General features: G+C 37.4%; 1 protein-coding gene across 1 annotated transcript in view; it reads left to right on the top strand.

Moving 5' to 3' along the window:
* Nucleotides 1-20,428, top strand: part of LOC108709708 (sodium/hydrogen exchanger 2) — a 38,253-nt gene that overhangs the window by 12,702 nt on the left and 5,123 nt on the right. Inside the window, exons 3-10 of the mRNA XM_018249780.2 lie at nt 7,933-8,183; nt 9,362-9,579; nt 11,918-12,120; nt 14,066-14,155; nt 15,613-15,683; nt 18,247-18,405; nt 18,834-18,930; nt 19,552-19,683. Coding sequence (XP_018105269.1) covers nt 7,933-8,183; nt 9,362-9,579; nt 11,918-12,120; nt 14,066-14,155; nt 15,613-15,683; nt 18,247-18,405; nt 18,834-18,930; nt 19,552-19,683 — 1,221 coding nt within the window. The remainder of the gene's footprint in view (nt 1-7,932; nt 8,184-9,361; nt 9,580-11,917; nt 12,121-14,065; nt 14,156-15,612; nt 15,684-18,246; nt 18,406-18,833; nt 18,931-19,551; nt 19,684-20,428) is intronic.

Here is a 20,428-nt window from a genome sequence, read left to right as displayed (position 1 = left end):
GAGTTGCTTTACCAAAGCAATGTTATTTTCATAGTGATAATAAGTATATTTGGTAATACTAGTGGCCCTCCAGGGATTGATAAGGGGCATTATGGGGTTAGAACACAGGCTCCACTCCCCCACCCCAACTTGCCGTCATTCATGCGCTACAGTTAGTAAACCACTGGTGGGGGCACAATGTGAAGCAGAGCCCTGCATTTACCTCCTGCCTATTTCAAGTGTTAAATATAAGCTGCCTTGTGTCTGACAGAACAATGCCAGTAATGCAGTAATACCACCGACACAAGCCCCTGTACTTAACACCAACCATAGGCAGGGGTTAAGTACAGGGCTCTGCTGCACTCTGTGATGTGTAAATGAGCACTAAGAAGAGTAATTTTGCACCCATCCGTGCACTAGTGAGGTGTGATTTGGCATCTTGAGCAGTGGGTGTGCCACAGGAAGAGCAATGGGAATTGGTACCCAGTGAATTTAAACCATTGTGTTTCTCCATTTATGCACCCCTGTATTTAAAACAACATGGGCTACTGCTCGTAGCCTTCAGCTATCCGGGGGCACTGGAAACTGTAAGGAAAGAATGAAATATTATTCAGTCTAGTTAGCCATGTTGACAATATGATAAGCTGTGACCCTCATGGTGGTGGAACCACTACTCTGTTTGGCTGCAACTGGATGTTGTTAAACAATAGATGGAGGGTCATGGAACAGTTTTAATGCATATACTGTATGTAAATATTGTAGCCCTACAGGCACAAGTTTTGGAGTTGCAGTATATACTGCACAGTTACCTCTCTCCTTACGTTGAAATAAAAATCTTGTTCTGCTTTTGCCAACTGCTTTTGTTATAAAACAATGAATAGGAAATGAGAATAAGATTGTACAGTATAAGAAGAAGAATTAATTGTCTGGACAGATCCATCAATGCTGAGCACCCTTTGAAAGGAAAGATATCCAGTACCCTGGTTGGGATTCATTTAAATGGGTGAAGCAATAATAGGATCTTGCACTGACTTTCTGTGAGGGAGGAGGGATAACTAAAGTAATACTAGAGCCAGTGTGTCCTGTTCTCATAGACTTTCCCTTTTTTCTCTCATTTGTTTGAGCAGGTAACAATTGTGAGCTCAATTATATAGTTAGATACATGTAATGGATCTTTTAATTTGATGCTTGAGACCTGGGGCTTTCAGTGGTTTTTTTGTACTTTGGATTGCCATATCACATAGTAAACTAAATAACATTTAAACATAATCCCAATTATAAACCCAATTAAACTGTTTTTGCCCACCAATATGAATTCAAGCAGCTTAGTTACCACAAGATATTGTTTTATAATTACAGAAAAAAAGAAAATCATTAAAAAAAATAGAATTATTTGCTTAAAATTGAGCTGGGAGATGTCCTTTCTGTAATTTGGAACTTTTCCAGAAAACAGAAGTTTATCCTATTTCATTGTCAGAGAAGGTGTTATCAGTGAGTCCGGGAAAAGAATGTGGTTATTGTAGTAAAAGGCACTAGTTTCCCTAAGCCACTTTGTTTGTAAACAAGCCCTTTCATGTTTACTGGTAACCTATGTTGTGTCAAAATCAAAAGACCCTGGGTTAAAAGTGACTACTCTTTGCTTTTTCTATTGGAAACACTCATGAGCTAAAACAAAAACCATGGATGCCTTGAGAAAACCTCTTTACACAGGGACCCTGCAATTCATATGGGGCTTTTCTTGTGCTGTGCTGATTCATTTTGAATATTGGTAATCATTAGCCTTAACCTTAAACTGTGATCATCTTAGTGTAAGGAAACAAAGTGCAACTGAATTGATGTAAATGAACTACACAAGCAGCTCCTTTGTGCACATTCTACCAGCATTTTGTGCTTCCATTGTGTTAACTAGCTCAGGTAATCCCAAACCTGTCTCTCCTGGCTGATAATAAGGTCCCTTTTCATCCAACATTATTACTGCAACCTCAGCTTGATATAGACTTTTTACAAGAGGTTTCTTTCTACATTGTGTATTACTGACATAACTTATTCTGAATTGAGAAAGCCAATTGGATGACTAGTGAAATGTCTTCAAGGAAAAAAACACACAGCAAGTCCAGTTGATTTGACTTATTTCTACAGATATACCATTACCTGGATAAATGAGAATCTTCACAAATATAATGGAGACTTAATTCCCTAACCGGAAATTTGCCAGCGACGACTTCGCAGCCATCGCAACACTTCGCCAGGCGTAAATTCGATAGGACAATGCTAATTCACTAAGATGCGAAGTTGCGTCCAGGATGCCGAACGCTGGCGAATTTTCGCTAGCGTTACTTCAGCAATCAAAGCGAAGATGCACTAGCGTTGCCTAATTTGCATATGGCGGGTTACATGGAGTATATGTTGCAGCAAATACATTACATTACACAAGTCCAGGGAACCTTAATAAAGAGAATATAGTTGTTATAATGCCCTACACATGAGCCCATTATATAGTTTATGTTCCATATGTTAGAAAATGTAGGGGGAAACCCGGTTACCCAAAAAAATTTTTACAGACCTTTGCAGGCTATCACGCTGAAAAAAGGAAAAGACACCAGCGTTTTTTGGGATTTTTACACTAAAAAAAAGTCCTATGCACTCCATTGCACTTGGCCTGGTCTGAGCTGGTGAAGGCAAGTCTGGCAAAAGAGGTAACTTACGTTCAGTAAAATCCGCATCTTAGTGAATTTGTGGAGTTACATACATGCGCCTGAGAGAAAATTTTCCTGGCGATAGAGTGCAATTGATCGCTAACGGCTGTCTCTTTTGCTAGCGAAGTTACGCCTGCACCCATTAGTAAATCGGCAAAGTGCTTGAGTGACGTCACGCTGGTCAGCGTTAGTCACTTCGCCCTTTAGCAAATCTGCCACTTAGTTCTTCTTTAGTGTCATTACTGACTTAAAAGGGTTGTTCAACTTCCAAACACTTTTTAATTCAGTTGTTTTCAGATAGATCACCAGCAATAAAGCCTTTTCTCAATTTCTTCCTATTTTTATTTTTGACCATTTCTAATATTGAAGTTTAAAGTATTATTTTTCACCTTCTCATGACTCCCTGAAGCAGCTCTGAGAGGGGAAGTCGCTGACTCAGTAACCTGTTATAATTTGATACATTTCTTATCTTTCATTAGATACAATTTTAAATAATATTTTATCAATATATTAGATTTATTTGTCAAAATAGTTGATAACATTCTGCAGAGGCTGCTGAAAAATTTATCAACTAATGGAGCAAATTGGAACAGTTCAGAATCTGCACTTGGATTACTGAGCTGCCAGACACCTGAGAAAGGAACATAAAAGAAGAACTAAACCCTCCACGGTGATAAGTCCTCACTGGACCCCCTCCCTGCCCCCCCCTGCACAGTCTTACCCCTGAATTCTGTCCCCTCTAGAAATAGTGACCACACATGCAGAGTGAGCGCAGCTGAGCTCATAGGCGCCATCTTCCAGTTTGCGACAACTGCGCATGCGCCAAAAGAGATGGAAATTGCAGAAGGGCAGGAAGAAGACTCAAAGATTACCTAAGAGAAGAAGATGGCGCCCGTGAGCTCTGCTGCGCTCACTCTGCATGTGCAGTTGCTATTTCAAGAGGGGACAGAATTCAGGGGTAAGACTGTGCAGGGGGAGGCAGGGAGGGGGGCCACTGGGGACTTATCACCACAAGGTTTAGTTCTCCTTTAAAGGGCACCTGTCAGGGAAAAAAATGTTTCACCCACCTGAGGAGCAGCCATATAGAAGCAGCACTCCATCTGGGGAAAACAACACTATTTTATACAAAAAATGTTGGTAGTTTCCACTATACCAACCTCATCAATGTGGGTGGGCAGGTTGGGGCACAAGCATGCAAATGAAGCTTAATTTCCATGCCTGATCGTTATGCAAATGCTTGTGACCAGAGATATAGGTCCAAACAGGATGCTCCTTCCAGGTTCAAGGTTATAGCACTCGCAATCAGTATTTGCTGCTGACTCTAGCAAAAAGCCTATTAAAACAAACCTGGTGCCAAGGCCAGAACAATGTAGGTTCACCTTCACATTATCCATAGGTGTTGACAACTACACCCTTTTATCAAGGAAAAAGAGGAATTATTGATGTGCTTCTGAATGTGTGCAGTATGTTTGGTGTCGGGTGACTATCTAGGCATGCACCATATTTTTTATGGGGGTCAGATAGAAAGACTTATACACTCTATGGGGCAGATTTATCAAAGGATGAGGTGAATTTTCAAAATAATTTGAATTTCAAGCTATTTTTTGTGTACTTTGACTAGGGAATAGTCCAAATTCGATTCAAATTTGAAAAAAATTTGAATATCGAAATTTATCATATACTGTCTCTTTAAAAATTCAACCTCGACCAATCGCCATCTAAAACCTGCCGAATTGCTGTTTTAGCCTATGGGGGACCTCCTCGAACCTACTTGGAGTCAATTGGTGGAAAAATTGAAGGTTTTTTTTGGGAAAAACTTTGAATCTAATTCAATCAAATGCGCTATTCCTTCGATTCGAATGATTCAAATTGGGGCGAATACGGACATATTCGATGAAAAATGGACCTATTTGATCCAAAAAAAACTTAGTCTTAATTTCAGTTGGTCTTTTTGATTCTAATTTTTTTGGTTCGAAATTCGACCCTTGATAAATATGCCCCTATGTTTCAGATTTTCAGTTTTTTAATGCTCTACCATGGGTGGTCTTTATCATGGTGTTTCTGAAAACATGTGAATCTATTCACATTTTGTAGTGTGGCATTTTCATTTTATAATATGAAGACACCTTACATTAGCAATAGGAATGTAGGTTATCTAGAATTGCTCTGTACTACCTGCCCATAATCCTGCCAAACAGACTTATCAGACAGGATTGCTTCTGTAGAAGATGCATCATTAGCTGGGAACAATCAATGCAAGTTGAATGGCTATAAAGTTCCGTGTCTAATGGAAATGACTTCAATTCAACTGGCTAGAAGAATTGTTAGTGTAGTGTAGGCTTTTCATTGTAGTATGCAGCGAGTATCCTTCGTTGTCTTTTTCCCATTGACCTGACACCACTGATTTTGTTTTTTGCTTCACTTTACCTCCCATAATGATTTTTGACAAAGATTACCTTGACTAACACACATAATTACACACGCTTCTGTGCTGACTAACAGTTTACTAACAGGCACTGGCATAAATTCGCTAGCGAAGGAGATAGACTCTAGCGCTATTTCACACTCTAACGCCTGGCGAATTTTCGCTCTGGCGAATGGACGTAACTAGGCAAATTCAAGTTGCGGATTTTAATGGACGTTACCTCTTGCACCAGACTTGCCTTCGCCACCTCAGACCAGGCGAAGTGCAATAGAGTAGATAGGAGTTCCTCAAAAAAAGTCCCAAAAAACGGTTGCGACTTTTCCGTTTTTCAGGATGATAGGCTGCAAAAGATCGTAATTTTTTTTAGGTTTCCCGGTTCCCCCCCTTCATTTCCTTACATATGGCACATATGGCCACTTTACAGTGGGCTCATGTGTAGGACATTATAACAACTCTATTTTCTTTTATTAAGGTTCCCTGGGCTTGTGAAGTGTAATGTATTTGCTGCAACATATACGTCCATTGAAATTTAACTTCCTGCCGAATGCAAATTAGCCAACGCTAGTGCAACTTCGCTTTGCTTGCCGAATTAACGCTAGTGAAACTTTGCCATCATTCGGCGCCCTGGACGCAACTTCGCATTTTATTGAATAAACGTTGTCCTGTCCCATTTTCGCCTGGCGATGTGAGCGAAGCCATAGCTGGCGAATTTTCTGAGGTTAGTGAATTTGCCCCAAGGTGAGAGCTGAGGATCCTTTTGTTCAGTGGGAATAGTAAGTGGGAGCTAGCCAGGAACCTTGGTGGGCAGGTTCACTAGGTAGTAAATTGTGTCATTCTGGCTTACCTAGAATAAGTTAACTGGTGTCATAGCTCAGTGCAGTAGTACAATATAATTATGCCTAAGAGTATTTGAAGCTGGAGCCCCAACAAGGAAGAAGAGTGGGTAGTACCCCAGAAGGTAATCTGCTTGTGGGTGGTATATGGGTCCATGATGTTCCTGTGGCATGTAGCACTGTGTACAGTGTGCAAAAATCACATGTAGAAACAACTATTTCTGCCTGGAATTTACTGAGACTGAGAGGTGGAATAAGACATCTGGAAAGAGCCTAATGATACTGTGGATTGATTTAATCAACTGTAACATCTCTGTGACTTCAAAGTACTGACTGGCACTACTTGTGGGAAAAACTGCAAAATAAACTGGAGCGTGGGTAACTAATTTTGGCAGTAAAATGATTGCCTCCAAATTATACACATTCTGCTAAGTGTGTCATTCATTGAAAAATATGTTTCTACATTTGATGGAGTCTAACAAGAAAAATAACAGCCAGTTCTTTTTTTTCAAGTGTAATTTCAAAAGTTTTGCTTATGTTCAGTAGGTAGAGATGGAAACAAACTACGTCTATCTTGAGGGGCTTCTTGTAATGGAATAAAAGTAATGGTGATGCCAGTGCAACACTAGCTACTGGAGGAGCTGAAGGTAGTTAAACTAATATATTTAACTGGTTAAACGGAGAGAGTTGCTGGGACAAGAATAGCAAGATATAAAAAAACATCTCCTAAGAGTTAATACCAGGACCTACGCAAACTAAATGTTACATATAAATTAAAGGCTGATATTCCATTCACACATATTCCCTGGCTGTCATTGGGACTGCTAACAGTATATTTATTCAGGATATCATCATGCAAGTTCATCAGCAAGGAGCCACTGCTGTCTATGTACTAATTATGTAAAATTTTTCCTAGAAAGCAGTTAATATTTGCAAAATGCTGCCACATACTTGATTAATGTTATGCATTTTTATCCAGTCTATTGTACAGAAACTTTTTTTTAACAATGTTATTTTCTTAAATTGCTGAGTATTTTCACTCTTGAGTTTTTTATATTGTGTTTCTGACACATTTTTAATTGCAGCTTTTACATTCTCCCCTGGAACTTAAACATGGGCAGTTTTCCTAGTCTTATGTATTTTGTTTGCTTATTTAAAGTTTAGTTATATAGATTAATTTAGTTTACTGCATTCCAAGATATGTATTATATGTGTTATATGTACAAGTAATTGCACACTGAATGCTCTTGTAGTATTTACATTTGCACTTTGAATTCCACAGCCAAGGAATGGCAAGGTTTTCATAAAAGCTGCTGAACTAAGGAAATGGCAGATTTTATTAGCTGTTTATGCATACAGATCAAGCCACTCCACTATTCCAGAGTAGCTTTTTCCTTACACTTGTTGAGCACACCTAATTATCTATACCAGGAAGCAAAGAGACATTGTTTAAAGCCATTAAGGAGAGGCTATAAAATCCATGAATCTCTGTTTGCCCAACCAGACCATTCTCCCAGTATGCCAATATTTCTCACCACTTCTGGCAGAAGATGCCAATGTTACAGAGCCCCACAGCAAATTATTTTAGGGCCCCCAATATATCCAAAGGTTGTCTTGTTTTACTAATATATGTTGAAATTGCTCATTAATTAGGATTTTATGTGCCCCCTATAGCTGCAGCATCTGCTCCCCTCTCTGTAACATGCAAAATGTTAAAGAATTGTTTTTAGTGTTAATGTATGTTGCTAAATAATGACAATGAGTAAGTAAGCCCAGCTACAGTATATAGGGTAGATGTATATAAAAAGTAACATGCAAAATGCTAAGGGAATATTTTCAGTTTTATTGTATGTTGCTAAATAATGAAAATGAGGCCTTTTCAATAAGCCCTGCTATAGGGTGAATGTATATAGATACATAGAGAGCTATATTTATACTTTGTATTTTGTTGATACAACCCCCAAACTACTCATAATATATCTCTTTCTTTTGTCCATAGGTTCTGTATAACTTGTTCAAGTCCTTCTGTGAGATGAAAACAATTGAAACCTCTGATGTTTTCTCAGGAATCGCCAGTTTTTTTCTAGTGGGAATCGGAGGGTTTTTAATTGGAATTATTCTTGGTTTTGTAGCAGCATTCACCACTCGCTTCACTCGTAACATCCGCGTGATAGAACCTCTTTTTGTCTTTTTGTACAGTTACTTGTCTTACTTAACAGCAGAAATGTTCCACCTCTCTGGCATCGTGGCGTAAGTACTCCACTAGACATAAAACTAGCTATTAACTTACTAATGTTGTAGTAGCACTGTGGCACAATTAAAGCCCCCTGGGTTGGAATACAGCCATGCTATGCTTAGTACCCCTCAAATCTGGGTGCATTATTAAATAGTAGTAATAATATGCATCAGTTATCAATCTATTGTCCTTGTCAAAGACAATTGTGGTTACAGTTCAATTTTAGGAGCAAATACATTACAAGTGTTTTATAGCAAGCAGAACAAATATTTTCATTTGTTTAGCTGTTTTGCCATATTCCTTTCATTGACTCACCAGGCAAAACTAATCACAATGCAATTCAAGCTAAGCACACAGACTACAATCTTAAATGACTGCTTTCTGTAACATGCATTGTGAAATTATAGCAAGAAATATTAAAGAATAACCCACGCTCATGGCCTAATCTATTGTGAGTAGGGCAGGAGCATAGTAAAAAAAATATTATTTAGGGTAGGTAAGGATAGATAGCGTGGGGTACACTCTCTTTTCCACAACTTTCTAGGTGCAACTAAGAATAACATGTCCTGTGCCCGTTCATTCAAATTGTTCTTCAGATACAAATGTATTTTGAATACCTTAAGACTATTAACCAATCACAGGGGACTTTATGCTCAGCAAAGCATAGATTTGGCACTGCCACTATATTATTTATATTTACCCTTACATTTGTAGTATGTATGGTGAAAAGGAAGTATCCCCCAAAAAGTACAGTCCAAGTAAATTCCTGTATGACTTTGCTAAAATATCTTTTCTGATGCCTTCCTTCCTCAAAGCCAAAGGAAGCTGTAGCTTAGTCATGGATTACAGGAAATCTCTGCCATCCAACCCACATACTGGCAAGTAGAACCAAGTGATGTTCCAGACATTCTTAATGCACATATGAGTTCAAAGTTATCATAACTTAGTAGTAAGATACATAATCCCATTATTGTCCCCAAGAAAGAACAATAATACTGGTGGCAGCTATGCATCTTCTACTACTCTTTCTGCTTTCCTGTTACTTTCTACATGCTAAATGTTGCTCTAGTGTTATTTAACAGGGTTTTCTTTCTCTAACCATTACATTTCGCTATCCTTCAAAACATGATTTGGCTTGTGTAAGTAATTTTCATTACTGTAGCTGAATAAATATGAGATCTTTCCTTTACAGAATAACAACCTGTGCCGTGTCCATGAAAAAGTATGTAGAAGAGAATGTTTCCCAGAAATCATATACCACAATCAAGTATTTTATGAAGATGCTCAGCAGTGTTAGTGAGACTCTGATCTTCATGTTTATGGGTGTTTCCACAGTTGGTCAAAACCATGAATGGAACTGGGCCTTTGTCTGCTTCACATTATTCTTCTGCTTGTTCTGGCGTGCAGTGGGTAAGCTGGAACTGTGATATAGCCTTATTAAACACAAACACATCTGCTCTGTACCTTAATTGTATGAATAAAATGCTCTTTATTTAACACATTTTTTTTTATAGGGCCTTGTCCGTTACACCTGTCTTTGAATCCCCTATTGTTTGTTCCTACTATTTTCTCCAGTAACCAATTTCAGGCATCCAGAACCATTTTGTAAAATAATAGTGTATTCTGGTTGTCTCTTTAAACTTTTCAATTTCCTTTTTGAAACTGTACCAGTGTGGAAAGAGACAAGCATGCAACCTGGTTCAGGACAGCCCTTTTTTTGGTACATACAGTAAGTACATTTGTGGCCTAATTTAGAAAAAGCACATTTTACCAAACGTTAACAATCTTTCCTAATTAATCAACTTATTTTTTTGTATTGGAAGGATTTGTTTCAGGGTGGAAAATTAATTGGCATAACCAGTCATTCCAATTGGTGCTGGGAATTAACCGGGTTGTTGCTTGACCCATATCTCAGCTTTGATAAATGTTTGAATTCAGAAACACTTTTCTAACCCGTTACAGACAGATTTTCCTCAAACTATGTAAGTGAATAGGAGAAAAAACAATTGCTAAGAATCCTGTATTCCCCAGTTCTATCTGGCCCAAGTTCGCACACACACACGTACAATATGTATATATTCAGCTACAAAGTATATATACTTACACACACATCACAATATTCCACCCCTATGTTTGCTATGAAAATTAATAGTTTCTATATTACATTGACAGTCAGTGGATTGTTGCCCAATTTTGCAACCCAGATGACTGATCCAATTATTTTGATCCTGGGCCAACAATTAAACTATGTGGGCGGCAAACTCAAATGAATTGCCTAGTGTGGCCTTTAAACCTGGCCCATCAGTATATGATGGATCAGACAACTGAGCTCTACATATTTTGCGTTCAGATAGAGGTATGGGACCTGTTAGCCAGAATGCTTGGGACCTTGGGTTTTCCGGATAATGGATCTTTTTTAATAATTTTATACTGTACCTTATGTCTAGTAGAAAATCATTTAAACATTAAAAAAAACAATAGGCTGGTTTTGCTTCCAGTAAGGATAAATTATATCTTAGTTTGGATCAAGTACAAGGTACTGTTTTATTATTACAGAGAAAACAGGAATCTGCTGTCTCCCGTAGACTCCATTTTATCCAAATAATCCAAATTTTTTTAAAAAAATTGTAATTCGGAGCTTTCTGGATAACGGGTTTCCAGATAAGGATCCCATACCTGTACTTCATTTAAAAACTGCTTAAATCAGCAACTTGTGCCCATGTACCTCACCTTTGCATTCAGCATACGAGATACTCTACGTCAGTTGACTCATATCATATACCAAGGTACTCTGCCACAGATTTTTGATACTATACTATATGAAATACTGTTCAGTCCCATTCACAGCAGTTAAATATCAAGTCTAGTGTTACAGAGTTCACTCCCATGTACAGTAATCAAGTTTCTGTACACATAGGGGCACATTTACTAAGCTCAAGTGAAGGATTCGAAGTAAAAAAAACTTCGAATTTCAAAGTTTTTTTTTTGGGTACTTCGACCATCGAAAAATCGTTCGACTATTCGACCATTCGATAGTCGAAGTACTGTCTCTTTAAAAAAAAACTTTGACTACCTACTTTGCCACTTTAAACCTACCGAGCACCAATGTTAGCCTATGGGGACCTTCCCCATAAGGTTTCTAAGCTATTTCTGATCGAAGGAAAATTGTTTGATCGATGGATTAAAATCCTTTGAATTTTTCCTTCGATCGATCGATCGAAGTATTTGCGGTAAATCCTTCGACTTCGATATTCGAAGACGAAGGATTTTACCTCGATGGTCGAATATCGAGGGTTAATTAACCCTCAATATTCGACCCTTAGTAAATTACTAGGATTTAACAACACAGGTGTCCTTCACCACATTAGGCTTGTTGAAGGGACAGTCAATAATATTTCAGATAATTTTAGTTCATATGATAGATTATTTGAATAGAACTTGAAGAATAGAATTGTATCTCATTTTATATGCAGTGTTCCCTACGATTGGCAGCAATGCATCCACAAGCTGAGGGAGGAGATTAGTGAATAGGCATCCCCTGGAAGTCTTTTTGGTTGGGTATCATTAGGATTGTCCAAGCTAGAGAGCGCTAGAGGAGGTAGTTGTGCTAGGAGCCATGCACCCAGTCCAGTCTGGGAGGATGCATTTGATGCCAAGGAATCCCTTCTCAGGCAGTGCCTTTAATGCTATCAACAATGTGTAGCAATACATCATACTTACAGAACAACATGTTTTTGTTTTTCTTCAGGTGTATTTATTTTGACTCAAATCATCAACTTTTTCCGTACAATCCCTCTGACTCCAAAGGACCAGTTTATTATAGCTTATGGAGGGCTTCGGGGGGCAATATGCTTTGCACTTGTTTTTCTGCTTCCCGACTCAGTGTTTCCAAGGAAGAACTTATTTATTACAGCTGTTATTGTTGTGATTTTTTTCACGGTTTTCATTCAGGTGAGTATTGTTAATGCATTTCTGTAAAATGGGGAGTGATACATACTGTGTAACCACTACAGAGAAAGCCCATTTAAAACACCAGAGCTAATTATTATAAGGGACGTTAAAGGAACAGTAACACCAAAAAGTGAGAATGTTTTAAAATAATGAAAACATAATGTCCTGTTGTGTTGCACTGGTGAAGAAACTCTGCAATTATTTATACTGTATAAATGAGCTAGCTGCTGTGTAGCCATGGGGGCAGCCATTCACAGCTGAAAAAGGAGAAAAGGCACAGGACACACAGCAGATAACAGATAATGTCTGCAGTATACAATGGGAGTCTTCAGAAAGTATCTGTTATCTACTGTGAATCCTGTGCTTAAATGGCTGCCCTCATGGCTACACAGCAGCTTGTTTATTAAACTAAAGCTGTGTTTCTGAAGCAAAACACACCAGTTTTACCAATGCAGGGCACCTGTACATTATATTGTCATTCTATTGAAACACTTTAATTTTTTTTGGTGTTACTGTTCCTTTAACACTGGCAAATTTGTTACTCCATCACGTGAGGACAATAAAGCAGATCTAGTATGTTAAATCCATGTCAGTCATGCTTTTGCTGTTAGTAAATGTGTCTGTGACAGATGGAGGAAGCTGTACAGATATAAAGTATTGATCCAGATCTGCGTAGGTGGACATATACTTTTTTCTTTTCATCTCCATGGAGCTGCACTAGAACCAGGCGGAGCAAACATGCAGTTTGGAACTTTCTCCTGTGTTTCTGTGGAGAAAATAAAACACTAAACACCATTAGGACATTTACTGAAAGACCAATCCCTTGTAAAGAACATAACCCCCCCTTTTTCACATGATCTCCTTCAGTTGGGCTTATCTAGAAGAGATGAATAAACACTGAACTTCCAAAAAATAACTTTATATTTTTTACACAGACTTACATGCTGCTGCAGATTGAAAGGAAGCCATGTTACTCATAGGGACTATTTCTCAATCTGCCCAAGGCTCACAGTGTAATGCAACCCCTCCCTTACTTTTTTACATTGTGTTGTGATGGATTCTGGGACTTGAAGTCCCTCTGATTTCCTTAGTGGGTGTTGCACAGATTCTCTGGAAAGCAAAGTGACTTCAAGTCAGAGAATCCATTACGTCACAGTTAAGGATAGACTATAATAGCAGCCTGTCAACCCTTTTATACCTTGCTTACCTGCTGTGTGTTTTGTTCTCCATTTCACAACTTCTCATACCAGTGTTATCCATGAATACATACTGTGGCTCTGTGTTATGGTAAAAAGGGGTACATATTGGTTTCAGTATTATAGATGCATATATATGCCTCAGGATTAAAGAACATTTGGGCATAGAGTAGTCACATATACACTGCATTGCGCAGTATAAGTATTTAAACTATTTCCACTTTTTATCTTGTTATAATATGAAATTAAATTGGAGTTACTTGCCATTTTTTATGTCACTAATTCAAACAAAATTGTACAGAAATGTCACGTAAAGTGGAAAAAAAAATCAGTATAGTTTAAAAAAAGAGAGACATCTAAATACGCACTGATGGAACCTTTTGCCTTCATAAGGTATATAATGAATTGAATGGGACCCTCTTGTTTGCATTTAAAGTGTACTGCTGTTTTTGGAAGCCCTAGAGTTTGTTAGAGAACTTAATACGCAGCATCATAAAGACCAGGGACCTATCAAAATCCATGATGCATTTCTGGAGAAGCACCAATCAGAGTTGAGCTACAAAAAATATTATCAGGGTCTTCACAGAAGCGAATCTGATCATAGCACCCTTGCATCTTGCTCAGCTGGAGCTGTAAAACAAATGGTTAGAATACTTGTCTGCATACTAGCAAATGAAAGGTAAACAAATGTGTGCACTTTGTTGTATTGGTCTGTGTAGTAAACATTTTTTGTATTGCTTTCTTTATAGGGAATAACCATTCGCCCCTTGGTTGAATTTTTAAATGTGAAAAGAGCAGACAAAAAGCAACAGATTATCAGTGAAGAAATCCACAATAGGGTACCAAATTACTTTATTTGTAATGCACACATGCTTTTATAAAACGTTGCCTTGTTAATGACCTCATTTTAAAACATACATACAAACAAAAGTACTATGTTATTGCCTTACAGGTATGGAATCTGTTATGCCTAACCCATTATACAGAGAGCTCTGACATTGCCATATTTTTATTAGTTTTAAAGAGCTTCGGACTGGGGTGTCCCACCAGCCCACTGCGACCCAGCTTTTAAGCAATTAGTTCCGTATTTGTGAATGGTTTACTTGTGCACTCTAATGAGACAGTACCCGTCACTTAAACTAAGTTAGCATAATTGTTTTTTAGATTCTGAGCATTCTAAATAACAGTTGACAAATCTGTACATAAAATACTTTCACTTTCAAATTTCCTACAATACTCTGAGCTATGGTAACCCTTTATAGCAACGTTTCTTCACTTTTTTTCTCAGGGGGCCCAAATTAAGTTATATAGTAGAATTAGCTTTGTATAAAATTGGTTTGTATATCTCTATTGCCTATCTATTTTCTCTATAAGATGAACTTTCATTTATTCATGGTGACCAATCATAATCAGGGGCGATCCTGGCCCCTCCGCCGTCTGAGGCAGCAGCAGTTGCTGCTGCCCCCCTCCCCCAGAAATTCGCTCTAAAAGTACTAGGAGCAGCATTTTTGCCGCCCCTGGTACCTAATGGGAGCTGTCGCCTGAGGCGACAGCCTCAACTCGCCTCATTGGCGAAGCAGCCCTGTTCATAATTGCAAAGGGACCTATTTTGGGGATCTGACCAATAGGTGACAGCCATCTTCAGTGCTGCGTAATGAAGCAAACCACACAGGTGGCTTTTGTTTTGCTGCCCCCTATCCCCATAGCGTTCACATTTTCTGCGCCAGAGGGGGTCCACTTTGCTAGGGCAGAAAGCTCAATTGCGGCAAATTTAAGATACCAGAACCATCTTTTTGTCTTATGAGGGGCACTACCTCCTGAGGCGAGTTTGTCAACTTACCTTATTGGCACAGCACACCTGACCACACATTATAGCATATCATGATATGCTACATAAAAAATTGTCTATAACATCTTTAGTTTGCTTTAATCTATGCAGAATTGTTGTTGTCATCTCAAGACATATAGTAAGAAATATTTATTCTGCATCCTAAATCCTGTATGAAATCACACTGGGAAAAATCCATTGAAATATCTCTTTGATATAATGATATAAGATTTAGGATTATACATAGCGAGCATCCTATACATGACTGAATGTAAAGGCTTAGATGGTAGACATGCATTATATATTTTTATTTATGATTTTCACAATATTGTAATTTCCCCACTGTATTTATGAATTACATCTCCAGTATTGCTATACTGTATATACCTGTATTTGCATGCACAGTAAGTCTTATCTATATGTAAATAACTGAGCCCTTTAATGGTCGTTTTACTATTTTTTTCACAGTTCTTGGATCATGTTAAAGCAGGCATTGAAGACTTATGTGGGCACTGGGGACACAATTACTGCAAGGATAAGTAAGACTGTGTTTTTGTTTTCTTTCAGTGAAGTATTATACAGGTATGAGATATATTGTCTTGGAATGCTTGGAACCTGGGTTTTTTCGGATAAGGGTTCTTTGTGTAATTTGGAGCTCCATAGCTTAGGTCTACTAAAAACATTTAAACATTAAATAAACCCATTAGATTTGTTTTGACAGCAATATAGATTTATGCAGCTATCATTAAGTGTAAGGTCCTTTTATGTTATTGGATAGCAAAAAAATATTGTACCATGTGCTTAAAATGCACCCTAAACGAGATGGCCTTCCTATATTGCAGAGCTTCCTAGATAACTGTTTTGTGGATAAAGATCCCATTCTTGTACAGGTATAGAATCCCTTATCCGGAAACTCGATATCCAGAAAGCTCCGAATTACGGAATGGCTGTCTCCCATAGACTCCATTTTATCCAAATAATCCAAATTTTTTAAAATGATTTCCTTTTCTTCTGTAATAATAAAACATTAGCTTGTACTTGATCCCAACTAAGATATAATTAATCCTTATTGGAAGCAAACCAGCCTATTGGGTTTATTTAATGTTTAAATGATTTTCTAGTAGACTTAAGGCATGAAGACCCAAATTACAGAAAGATCCGTTATCAGGAAAACCCCAGGTCCCGAGCATTCTGGATAACAGGTCCCATACCTGTACAAATATTTTTGTAACTTCTGAGTATATTATAAAGTACTAATGTCGGCCCAGTTTTATTAACTCATCTGATGTTTGATTTTATTACACTTTGCCAGATTAATTAGTACAGGTATAGGATCCGTTATCTGCAAACCCGTTATCCAGAATGCTCCAAAATACATAATGGCCTCCTCCCATAGACTCAATTTTACTCAAATAATCTAAATTTTTAAAAATGATTTTGTTTTTCTCTTTAATAATATTGATTGATCAAAACTTAGATATAATAATAATAATTCATCCTTATCTGAAGCAAAACCAGCCTATGGGGTTTATTTAATTATGATTTTCTAATAGACTTAAGGTGTAAAGATCCAAATTACTACGGAAAGATTCATTATCCGGAAAAATCCAGGTCCCAAGCATTCTGGATAGCAGGTCCCATATCTGTTCTGACTTCTGATTGCTTTCTGTTAGTTACTAAACCCAAGGACATTGTGTGTGTGTGTGTGTGTGTATATATATATATATATATATATATATATATATATATATATATATATATATATATATATATATATATATATAATATATATATATATTATGAATAATACATTTTTGGGAGGGAAAGATGCAAATAGAGATGCAAATAGAGTAACTGTCTAATTGAATTTGTATGTGCTTTGTAGGTTTACAGTTATTTAAAATCTGCTGCATATAATATTGAATACATATTGTATCTATATAAATATGCCATGGTCATTGGTAATATTGTAATATGATTTTTTGCAGATATTGCTTTCCTTAAGTAGACATACATAGTAGATAGCAGCATATAGCTATCAAATTAAAATCAACCTTTTGTCTAAATTAATCCTGCCTAATTTGTCCAATTTTTGACATGTTGTGGGCCAACGATTTCCTTAATAACATGGATTAAATTCAAATGATGATGTCATACAGTGAAGTCTATGGAGTAGGCTGGGGGGTATTGAAAGACTGAAGGCCCATAGGCCTACAGTTGGGCAACCGTGTTCAAGATAAGTCAGGTTAAAAAAACTGCACCAGGCCCCCAAGCCTTGTTCAAATCAAATTTGCTTAAATAGTGCTGTTAATTAAGTATTATTTATAATATTATTCAGTCACTGACAACTTGTTTAAAAGAAGCATTCTCAACCACTTGCCAAGAATGACAGTTGTATGCCATGCTTGACATGCAGACATGCCACTACTCCTTTTCTATTTACCTTATTGCAGGTATGGCATAGCCTTCTATATTTACTGATCTGTTATTTGCCTCATTTAACCATGTAGCAACAATAGCAGTTACATCATACTGCACATTCAGTGGCACTCATTTTTTTCATTTTAGGACTCATTTTAAGCCACTTCCATTCATAAACATACATTCAATTCTGCTACCAGTTTCTACACTGTTTGAATATACTTTTTGACCCAGATAGTATGGGCTGACCCTTTATAACTCTCTACCCCTATTTTCAGGGGCATTTTAGACCCTTCATGCAACTGAGGCATTTTGCCATTACCAGGAGCAGCTTTTTGCCGCCTCTGGTAAAGTTTCTCAACTCCCCTCATGGCAGCAGCGCCCCTGCCTACTTTCCCCAACTATGCCCATGTATAACTTCCAAAGTATTTCTCGCTGCTTCCTCCTCCCATTTCTAGTTTAATTTTCTTTTCAAACTTCTATCCATCCTCCTTTCCCTTTACAGCAGTAGGTAATCATGATTACTTATGTGCTGCTCATGCCTTTAAAAATGTCTTTGACGGGAAAAATAAATTCAAAGCCTCCTCCCTACAAACTTTTTTAGTCATGTATTAATCTGCCTGATATCCTGATGCCTCAGTAATGTGGCAATAACACTGAGTAATAACTTGTGTTTTACAGGTTTAAAAAATGTGATGAAAAATTCCTCCGTAAATTGCTGATTAAAGAGAATGAGCCAACATCTAGCATTGTCTCCTTATATAAAAAACTGGAAATCAAGCAAGCTATTGAGTTGGCAGAAACAGGCCTAAGTAGAGACCCATCTTTGTCTTCATTATCGTAAGTAAGACTGCAACTGACATATATTGTAATAAATTCCGATTATTATGCATTTGTGTAGGAAATAGTCATCAAATGGCATACTTTATAAATGGCTAGGTTACTGGAGACTCAGGTCTTCTTAACACCATACATCATATCTGGCAAATAAATTGGCATACCTCCAGGACACAAATGGAAGCAGGTATATCTTAAAGTGAGTGACGTTTGGTAAACTAAGAACAAAGCAATGGCAAAGTATGGGATTACGACAAGCCTAACATGTCTCTGTTTTTGAGAATAGTCATTTATTGATCCAGGAGAAAATAAATATTGATCCAGCAGAAAATAAACGTTAACTAGACATTGCTGTAATATTTTTTAATACAGGTACTTATGTTCCTGCATTACGCCTGAAGTTGCTCTCTTTTTTTTTTACTGTTTACCAGCACATATGAAAAACAAAAAGTGAAACCACTTTGTCCCACTGAGGTAAATGATATACGAGACATGCTGACAAAGAATCTTTACCAGATACGTCAGCGGGTAAGGATGTTCTCAAGCTTGTTACATGTAGCACTTTATATACTTATTTTTGCTGTGATTTGTGACCTATAAGAAACCAGAATAATAGAATTATTTAAAGAAAAAAAGATTGTATTAATTTTGATTCTATTAAAGGGCACATGTTGTGTAAAAATGTTATCCACAACCAAAGGTGCTGGCTAGTAGAGCCCACATTTCTGTTGGGGATAACAGTAGTTTTTTTTTTTAAAAAAAAATGCCCTCCGCCAGCACTACGCTACCCGCACCGGGAGGGAGCTCCTGGTGCAAGCAGCAACATCCGGTCACTCGCAAAAACTACTGTTATCCACAAATGGAATGATTAGCCTGCACCTTTGGTTGGGGATAACATTTTTACCCAACAGGTACCCTTTAAGATTAGATTTTTTTAACACTGCTTATTCAAAGCTAATAACACATATTCTCAAAGCTTGCTGTCATTATCAGCCAAAAAGGTATCACCTTTACACCACTTTTGTTATGTTTCATATCAAAAGTTTTAGCCTATAACTAATACAGGTCAGCGATGATTAATTGACAGCTCTATTTTATTATTATTATTTTATATCATTAACTATGCAACTATCTGCCCTTATGATTTAGACATTGTCCTACAACAGACACAACTTTGCAGGAGGAAGCAGTGAAAAACAGGCAAAAGAAATTTTGATTCGTCGCCGGCACAGCATGAGAGAAAGTCTGAAAAAAAGCAGCCTTAATTCAAGGAATCGACCGGTACACAAAATACAGCACTATTTCTTGTTATGGAGTTATATATATCTACTGAGTAAAACAAAATCAAAAAGTTTAATATATTTTGGAAACCATTAACAATTTTAGTGAAAAATTATTAATTTAGGATTTAAAAGCCAAATCTATATATCCTGCACTGGAATAGGCCACATGGGCATCTGCAAACTAGACCTTAAAGGGGTTCTGTCATGATTCTTATGGTGTATTACTAAATTACACTGTGTACATTGCAAAGAATTAATTCTACCATTTAAAATCTTATTTCTTGAAACAATAAGGGGCACATTTACTAAGCTCGAGTGAAGGATTCGAAGTAAAAAACATCGAATTTCGAAGTATTTATGGGTACTATGACCATCGAATAGGCAACTACGACCTTCGACTCAAACGATTCAAACTAAAAATCATTCAACTATTCGACCATTCAATAGTCGAAGTACTGTTTCTTTAAAAAATACTTCGGCTACATACTTTAAACCTACCGAGGTAGAATGTTAGCCTATGGGGACCTTCCCCATCAGTTTTCTAAGGTTTTTTTGATCAAAGAAAAACCCTTTAATCGATCGATTAAAATCCTTCCAATCGTTCGATTCGAATGATCAAACGATTTTTCGATCGATCAATCATAGGATTTTGCGGTAAATCCTTCGAATTCGATATTCGAATTCGTAGGATTTTACTTCGAGGGTCGAACTCGAGGGTTTATTAACCCTCGATATTCGACCCT

The sequence above is a fragment of the Xenopus laevis genome, chromosome 2S (assembly GCF_017654675.1).
Source record: "Xenopus laevis strain J_2021 chromosome 2S, Xenopus_laevis_v10.1, whole genome shotgun sequence".
Classification (NCBI taxonomy): Eukaryota; Metazoa; Chordata; class Amphibia; order Anura; family Pipidae; genus Xenopus; species Xenopus laevis.
Note: the sequence above shows the minus strand (reverse complement) of the source record. Positions and strands in the feature narration are given on the sequence as shown.